The sequence below is a fragment of the Salmo salar genome, chromosome ssa02, assembly GCF_905237065.1.
Source record: "Salmo salar chromosome ssa02, Ssal_v3.1, whole genome shotgun sequence".
NCBI classification, from domain to species: domain Eukaryota; kingdom Metazoa; phylum Chordata; class Actinopteri; order Salmoniformes; family Salmonidae; genus Salmo; species Salmo salar.
In genome coordinates this window covers 20693298-20702618 of record NC_059443.1, presented here as the reverse complement: position 1 = coordinate 20702618, position 9321 = coordinate 20693298, and the positions used below count along the sequence as shown (strand labels likewise).

Genomic DNA, 9321 nt, shown 5'->3' with positions numbered 1-9321 from the left:
GCTGGATAATCATAGTTGTGTTGGATAACCATAGTTGTGTTGGATAACCATAGTTGTGCTGGATAACCATAGTTGTGCTGGATAACCATAGTTGTGTTGGATAACCATAGTTGTGTTGGATAACCATAGTTGTGCTGGATAACCATAGTTGTGCTGGATAACCATAGTTGTGTTGGATAACCATAGTTGTGTTGGATAACCATAGTCGTGCTGGATAACCATAGTTGTGCTGGATAACCATAGTTGTGCTGGATAACCATAGTTGTGCTGGATAATCATAGTTGTGCTGGATAACCATAGTTGTCCTAAGTTGAAATGTATTTGTATATCCATGATGACATCCTGAAATCCATCAGGCCCACACAGCTATTTAACTATATCTGGGACAAAACTATTATACTGATTTTGGTATTTGTAACATTTTTCTCATTATAGAGTCAATACCCACATGATTAGTTATCAGTAACTATCCAGTTCTTCATCATTAGCCTTACATGATACATGGACAAAAAGCACAGCAGAGAACACTTATGTTTTATTCAATGCTGAAGTATAATCAACAACTATCTTTGTTTTAAGTAAATAAAGTGATAGAAATGTACTTAGAACTATTCTTTTTCTTTAGAAGATAAAACAAGGCTTGACAGGGTTATGAACATGATTGCAACTCAGCAAAAAATAGGAGAAGAGGACAGGATAAAATCCAGGTTTGGCAGGTAGACAGATGGAGTTAAACACACATTAATTAATACATGTAATCATAACTGTTTTGCTACTATGAAGGAACAGTAAAAGCTAAATAAAGTACTTTGTGAAAACAGAAACACAGCAGTGATAAGATATTAACACAATATACGTTACAGTGAGCTTTTTTCATCCTGTCTTGATCTCAATATCTTGGTATAAAAGCTACAATTGTTTCCACAGGTATGAAAATTAAATAAAGTGATCATGATTAGCAAGGCTTTTTGTAAGATACACTTTTTTGTCTGGAAGTGGTATTCACTTCAATCTATTAAGATTCTCAAATGTATTTTTAAAGACGTGATTAAATCACTGGGGACATTTTTCAGGACTTTGTTAACTTACGCTTAAAACACGTCCTTTTTGGATGTACTGAATGAATCATCACATAGTGAGTTCACAACCTCCGCAACAAACTGACCAAAAAACACACATGCACCAACAAACAGACTGTCTCTCTACCAACCAGAAGTCTGTGTCCCTCCCTCTCCCTACTCCTACTAAATGCACTTTTTACATTAGAAAATTCCCCAAAAGGGCTCTAGGTGAACATCAACAAGACATAGTACACAGCAGAGACAGAGTTATCATACAGCTAGGGGTATAGAAGGGATGCTAGTAAGGCTGAGGGGGTAGAGTTAAATTAGCAGGTCAAATCACCTAAACATGTCTAATAACTGCACAGTGTCAGCCAAGCATAGTGTCAATGCACTTAAGGGTTAATGATCATATGAAAACAGTAATGTCTTTCAACATCCTCCCATACAGTTTGGATGGAAGAATTCCGGGTGATCCTTGGTTGATCTACAGTAGTTCATGTTGTTAAAACACTCGTTCTAACAGTCAGTGAGTTGAGTTGATGAGGTCCAGACAGACACCAGACCAATTCAATCGCCCCCCCCCAAAGGCTTTTGTTTTTTAAAGTCCATCTTCTTCTATGTATAGTCCAAAACTGATAACCTCTCCCTTTCCTATCAATGAAAATCTAAACACCACTACCTTAGAAGTCAGCAAGCTCAGTATCTGTACTCTGTAAGCAGGGAGTGCGACATCTCCCCCTGCTCCTCTCTGCTCTTCCTCTCCCCCGCCCTCTTGGACAACTTCAGGCTGATAGCGCCACCTCGTGGCAGTCCCTTGGCCCTATGTCGGCAGGTCACCTTGTGCCTGCGGAGGAGGGGGGCGTTCCAGAAGCGAGCAGAGCAGCGTCTGCAGGAGAAGGACCCTCGGGCGCGATGAGTCGCCCGGTGGATGAAGGCTTCCAGGAGCCTGTGAGACTGCTTCCCACACACACCGCAGCACAGACGCTCCTGGGGGGACAGGACTCTCTGGGTGTGTTTAGCTGCCCTGTGGGCTAGCAGGCCGGCCTGGCGGGCGAACATGGCGTGGGGACAGATGGAGCAGGCAAAACGTTTCACTGGGACTTTGAGAGATGACAGGATTTGTATCTTCATCCCTCTTGTTGTGACCAGCTCATACCCTCCCCCTCCCGCGTCCCCCCCTCGTCTAATCTTCAACAGAAGCTTTTTCTTCCTCAGCTGTTTTTGGAAAACAGACCTCCTCTTCCTCTGGTCTTTCCTCCCCTCGTCTCTGACAAAGCCTGAGGACTCCCCCCACATGTCCCCCCTTCCCTCCCTCCTGTCGGACTTTCTCTTCTTCTTGTGCCTCCTCATGTCATCGTGTGATTGGATGTTCCTGTGGTGTTGTTGCTGGGACTGTGGCTCTGAACGGTGGTGATGATGTGAAGAATGGTGGTGGTGGTGGTGGTGGTGGTGATGGTGGTCGGATGGCAGCTCCGTGAGGGGCTGGAATGGAGCTGTGGTGTGAAGGGTGTGACTACTGGACCCAGCTGGGTAAATGTGCTCCCCTTTCACCCTTGCTGGGGAATGCTGGTGCTGAGGGGGCATGATTGTGGAGTTGGGTGGCAGGGGCTGAGAGTAGGGAGGGACGCTGGAGGCTGAGGAGTGGGCCGTACCAGCATCATAGAAAAGGGGGGAGTAGCCAGCTGGGGGCTGAGGTGGCTGTTGTTGATGACTGTGGGTGACAACACTGTGACTCTGCTGCCCCCCGTGGCCCTCAGTGGAAGGTGCCATCTGAAGGAGGGCGTTGGTGGCTGCCTCGCTCTCTGACGCAGTCCCACTCACTCCACCACCAGCTGCACTGTTTACCCCTGACCCACTGCCGTCCCCTTGTGCGTTGTCAGGGCCGGGGCGGGCCAGGCCGTGCTGTGACAGCTTGTGTCGAGTGAGGCTATTGGAGTAGGCAAAGGCCTTCCCACACACCTCGCAGCTGAACAGCTTCTCACCTCCGTTCTCATGGACCGTCTGGTGATGAGCCGTGAGGTGGAAGTGATGGCGGAAAGACTTCCAGCATATGGCACAGGTGTAGAGCCTGGGCGGGGGCTGGCTGTTGGAGCCTTGAGGCTTGACATCTTGGGGGTATGAATAATAGGAGGAGGAGCTGTTTCCTTGGTTCTGTTCCCTGTCTTGGCCCACACCACATGACGGGTTTGTGTTGAAGTTGTTGAGGTTCTCCCCTCCTGGTGTTGTGGGGACCTCTTCCAGCTCCCCTTTCTGATGGAGCTTCCCGTGCCTCTTGAGGCTCTGGGAGTAGCCAAACTCTTTCCCACACAGGCTGCACTTGTAGTTCTTCTCCCCAGAGTGAACGGTGTGGTGCTTGGTGAGGTGGAAGGCCTCTCTGAAGTGCTTCCCACATGTACTGCAGCGGTGGGGCTTCTCCCCAGTATGGACACGGTCGTGCCTACGCAGGGTCTCGCGGCGTGCAAACCCCCTGCCGCAAACACTGCACAGATATGGCCGCGGGATGTTGCTCGACTCTCTGGGAGCTCTGGGGGTGTACTGCCTGCGTTTAGGGGGAGCGTTGGGGTCTTTGGGCTTTCTGGGTTTCCGGGGACGTTTTGGTTTGGCAGCAGGGTTCTGTGGATCATTCCCCTGCTGTTGGTTGTGGTTCATATTACCACTCATACCATCCTGGTTCCCTGCTCCTCTATAGGTCTTATCCATCCCAGATGTTGATGAAGGGGACCCCAAGGGGCCTAAGTCCAGCCCCCCCAACAGCCCTCCGATGATATCCCTCCTATCGTCGCCTCTGTTCCCACTGTTCATATCACAGTTGGCGGCAGCTGCGGCGGCGATGGCTGAGATGGCGTTGTTTACAGAGCTGGTGACGTCGTCTTCAGAGTCATCCAGGAGAGAGGACAGGGGGAGGTGCTGCTGGTGGTGATGTTGGGTTTGACTCTGAGGGTGAGGGTGCAGCGTCGGGGCCAATGGTGCCTTCCTCAGCGCCGGGCCCGCCATCCCACTGCCACAGGGGGAGGCTCCAGAGTAACACGGAGACGGGTTACCTTGAGAACGGTGGTCATCATGGTAGCCTGTGTAACGATTCCGAGAGTAATCAGTGGGGTATTTACCATCTGGCCTGTCCCTGCTGTTAGCATTCCCTCCCCTCTCTGACTGAAACAGACCACCATCACACCCTAGCCTTGACTTCTGACCTCCCTCACCTCCCATGATCACACCCTCTTCATCTTCCTCAGTTTTCCCATAAATCACCCCTCTACTACCCTGGTAATCCCCACCTCCTCCACCTTCTCCTCCGCCACCTCCTCCCATTCTGCCCTCCCCTACAGCTCCTTCCTTGCTGCTGCCCTGTGGTTTTGATGCCCTACCTGGCTTGCCGCATGTGCCAGAGGCAGCATGGTTGAGTAGAGAGGTGCTCTCACGGAAGCATCGACCGCAGGCTGGACAGCGGAAGGGCTTGTCCTGGTGAATCTTCTCGTGTCGCGTCAGCGACTCACGGCGGTTGAAAGCCCGGGAGCAGATGCTGCAGCCATACGGGCGAGCCTCTGAGTGGATGACGCCATGCTGGAGGAGGTGCCCCTTTTTCTTGAAGTGCTTGCCACAATCTGAGCAATTGAAGGTCTTGTCAGGGCTGGGGCAGGAGGATGAGGCCTGGACTGAGTTGGATGATTGTTGGGAGGACAGCGAGTTAGATTGAGAGTTCAGATCCTGGGTGGAGTGTTCCTGGGTGGAGTGTGGGAGACTGGGGTCAGTTAGTGGTTGGATATGAGTCGGGTTTGGGTTACTGCTGGCATTATTGCTAGTACCTGCTGCCGTAGACTCATGCATACGCAGGTGCCTGCGAAGGCTGGAGAGGTGAGTGAAGGTTTTGCCACACTCACCACAGTTATAGAGGGGCTCAGTGTCAGCCTGTGTAGATGCAGATGGCATGGAGCCCATGTTATCAGGTTTGGATAGGTGAGAACCATTAGTAACCAGGACTGATGCTGCAGTGGAGGAGGGGCCAGAGGAAGAGGAGGATGAGACAACTGATGATGAGGATGAGGATGATGAAGAGGCAAGGAGGGATGGATCTCCTCCCAAACCTGACATGCCAACCCCTCCGCCCCCCCCCCCAACCAGCCCTGGGGAGGGGTCGTGGCCCAACCCCCCTGCATTGCTGCTAGCATTGGGGTTCCCACTGCTGTGGCTGCTGCTGCTGTTACTGCCGCCATCTGACTTCCTCTGTGGCAGGTAGCCAGCCATCGCTTTCTTCCTCCTACTGCTGCTGCTTCCGCCCCCACTGCTGTCCCCCTTGCCGTCATCCTTGGAGAGGGACAGATGAAGCGGCAGGGGGAGCGGCAGGCCTGCTTCCTGCTGCATCAGAGAGGCCAGCTGATTGGAGGAGAGCACTGGGATGCCCTGGAAGTCAAAACCACCCAGGGAGGAGGGCTGGGAGCCTGGGTGGAGGGGGTGGTGAGGGTGGGAGTGCGAGTGGGGGTGGGACAGGGTATGGGGAGGCAGCTGCTGCTGCTGTGGAGGCTGCTGCTGCTGTGGCTGAACGGTAGAGAGGCCATGCGAATGAGAGGAATGCAGAGCTGGAGGCGGAGCAAGGCCTGAGCTGGATCCCTCACTCTGACCTAAACCTATCCCCAGGTGGTTGTGGGTTCCCTGTTGAACCAGAAACTGCTCTAAGCTAGCGTTAGCAGGCACACCAGAGAGAAAGTACTGATTAGCAGCTAGCATGCAACTGAACTGCTGATGAAGACTCCGTGCATCAGACTGGGCCCCAACCAGCTGGTGTCCCAGAGAGGTGACTGCACTGCTACTGGGGGGATTGTTAGTTACCACCGAACTGGAGGGGGAGGGGGAAGAGGATGAAGGGCCAGGTGATGCTTGGGGGATGCCTGGATGCAGAGGGGGTGGTGGAGGGGGGCAACTCCCAACCCCCCAGCACCCCCACCACTGCTACCCCCAGAAAAGTGCTCGAAGCGGCCGACCCCAGAATGCAGTTGCTCCTGTGCCAGAGCTGCCTCTGTCGGGTGGAAGGAACGCAGGAACTGTGGGTAGCCCGACACATGGCTTGAGCTGCTGCTACTCATCTTGCTTGACTTGGATCTTGAGCTTTGTGAGGACGAAGAAGGTTGTTGTTGTAGAGGGGGAGGAGGGGCGCTCATTTTGGCAAAAATAGAGGCAGAATCGGAAAAGGCGTTGCTTCTGGCCCCTTGGAGGGACCCAAGGCCTAGCCCAGACAGGAGAGCTCCTGAGGTCTCGGCCTGCTGTTGTTGTTGCTGCTGGAGCTGGTGCTGGTGAAGCTGCACCTGCTGCTGATGCTGTAGCTGTCGTTCTAACCCAAGGCCTTTGAACTGATGGGCCTGGTGTCCGCTTAACATCTCTATTATGTCCAAATTGTATTTTCCAAATTGGAACATCTCCCACTCACTGGCACATGGGGGTGCAGGAGCCACACCTCCAGCACCAGGAGCAGCGACAATGATCCCACCACTGCCGCCAACGGACGAGCTTCGGCCGAGGGATCCTGCAGTGCCACTATTTGACCTGGAACTGCCTGAGTCGCCTCGGCTCGATCCCGAACTCCGCCCGATAACACTGCCGGTCCCCCCTGTTCGCGCACTTCGGCTGCTGCTACTTCCGCCCGATCGCCCACTGCCCCCACTCTCCATCCAACAGGAGAGGGAGCAAGTGTGTGGGGAATGGGGTTATTTAGTGTAAAGTGGGGGGGGGTTCTCAAACGCGAACAGTTCTTACAGTTCTTTTCAACGTGGATACCGTACTCTCTTTTTATTTTGATGGGTTGGTGCCATTTTATTTCGTCTTAAACACTTTGTACAGTTTCATGGGGAGAAAAGGCCTTGTTTTGGTGTGAAATTGTTGTTGGCTGTTGGTCTCTTGGTGTTTTATGGCACAGAACAATCTTTATTAGAGAGCAGTTCAGTCAACAGCTGTTGGTTGGCTGTTTCAGTTACAGTGTTTTCATCCATATCATAATTTCCCTTCATCCACGTCAGTTTATTCACTCATTCTCTGGGAAGAGATGATGTTTTCTTTTCCTCACTGAAAAACAGAGACTACATCAGTCAAAATACATATTTCTGTTTGATAAAAACTGTTAAATTGAACAGCTGACATTTGTAAATACACCAACATTTGTACCATTATGATACACCAAAGTATGTATGATAAAATAAAATTTTCTTTAGCTTAAAATAAATCACACACAACAAAAAAAGGTAACACATATATATATATATATATATATTTTTTAAATAATGTATTTTTTTAATTATTGAAAAGGGATAAAGTAGGTGATGAAAATGCAATCACGAACCTGGAACATCACATTCATAGATGCCACAAAACAAATTACACATGGTTTTGTTAACAATGTGTATATATTTATGTTGTATTATCCAGGGCGCAATTGAAAAAGAGACCTAGGTCTCAATATGTCGTCCCTGTTAAAATAAAGGTTAAATAAAATAAAATTAAACTTAGCAATGATATATTTTTTCAAATGTCAGTCTTACTAAAATTAATAGTTTTCCAAATGTAAGTATAGTATGCTGAATGGCTAATTTATTACTACTGTTATTATAATGTATTTATTGTTTATTACTTGGGTATTACTACTGCATATAGTTTCGTATGAACTGAGCACTGTGTCACACTTTTTAAGTCCCCCTAACTGTAAATAAAACATTAATTATTATGAATTATTATTGCATGTTTATAAGACGTCGGCGAAATACTGATCACGTTATGGAAAATCTTACCTTTGAATTTTGACAGATGCCAATGAGTCAAAATATGTTCCCCCGACAGCGGAGGGAGTTGGATTTTATTTCACAATCGCATCTTTTTGATTGCCTTTCACATTATGTAGATGACCAATCCTGTTTGGAGGACAGAAATTCAGAATCAGCAACTGTTATTCAGCCACTGCAAAAATGGCATAATTGCACAATACTAGCTACGGGAACTACTAACTTTGGGTTGCACATTGCTTTGACAAACATTGGGGGTTTTGCAAAGAAGCGCTTACATGCAAAACTGACAGCTTTTGGTATAACATTCTGCTATTTAGCTAGCAGATATCGCATGCAACCCATACAAATACACAACACACACGGCTTGCAATCTATAGCATAAAAAAATATGCATTCAAAAGCCAATGAATGCCTCTTGGCAGAATGAAATACGAAATTGCTTATTTACCTACACATCCAAGTACAAGTTCAGGATGCGGCCTGTCACGCCTTCCTACCATCTAGCTATCATTCGCTTAGCTCTCCATTTCTGCGTACTGTTTTCGACTCGTTAGCCATAGCCATGTTCACTGATGCTGAGCTAGGTGAATGCTCGGCTCCCTTTCGCTCGAAATACTCAGTATTTGAGGCTACAACCTTTTCCTCGCCATTTGACAGCATCAATCCCCATTGGTAATGATGAGTTGGTGATGTTTTTGTCGGCTTAAATGTTTTGGACGGTCGGTTATAATTTTTTTGGGGGGGGTAAAAGGGAATGACGTGTGCTCACTTAACATTGGTCCTTTCCGGCCCGTGAAATATTTCCGGGTAGCATAACCTGTGGTTCAGTAGTTGTTTTGGATAGCAAGCATGCTATCTATAGCTAACTGATATTTTGCATAGAATTATTCTTATTTACATTTGGTAAAGATGGTATATTATGTCAAATCGTCACCCGTGTAGGTATCCGAATGACAAATAATGTGATAAAAATCCGTCAGAAATAGATTCAGACTCTGCGGGAGGTTGAAGCCATTTTAACTGGCTTCATGCTGCAGCTGGGCATAGCATTCACCAACCAGACTTGTTAAAATGGCTGCCGTGTATTTGCTAACTTGCATTTCATTGTCATTCATATAAAACTTTTAAAAAATGCCTAGATGTTTGGACATGCAGTTGTATGCTTGTCATTCTGGCACATGCGGGGTGACAGGCTGTGTCATGCAAATGTATGTTTCTTTGAAATGTTAATGCATCCCTGGATCAGGGGTAACTCCTGAAGGCTACTGGTGCAGGCTTTTGCTCCAAACCCGTGGTAACATACCTGATTCAGTTAATTAAGGTCCTGGGGAACAGTTATAATTTCTTTGAAATGAAAGCTTGCAGGACAGTATCTCTCCAGGGGGGTGGCTGCCCTATTAGCTAGTGATTTAGTTGTAGCCTACTGTAGATTTAGGAACAACTTCCCACAGAATGTCTAACATTTATTCAATCTTACCTGTGAGTAGAGTCAC

General features: G+C 48.5%; 1 protein-coding gene across 1 annotated transcript; it reads right to left on the bottom strand.

Moving 5' to 3' along the window:
- Positions 1–518: 518 nt before the first annotated feature.
- LOC123728228 (uncharacterized) lies at positions 519–8635 on the bottom strand. Its single transcript, XM_045699797.1, is given in 5 exon segments — positions 519–5980; positions 5983–7115; positions 7390–7516; positions 7835–7954; positions 8277–8635. Coding segments are annotated over 2 exon segments (4962 nt in total). The 5' UTR covers positions 6725–7115; positions 7390–7516; positions 7835–7954; positions 8277–8635; the 3' UTR covers positions 519–1760.
- Positions 8636–9321: the final 686 nt, after the last annotated feature.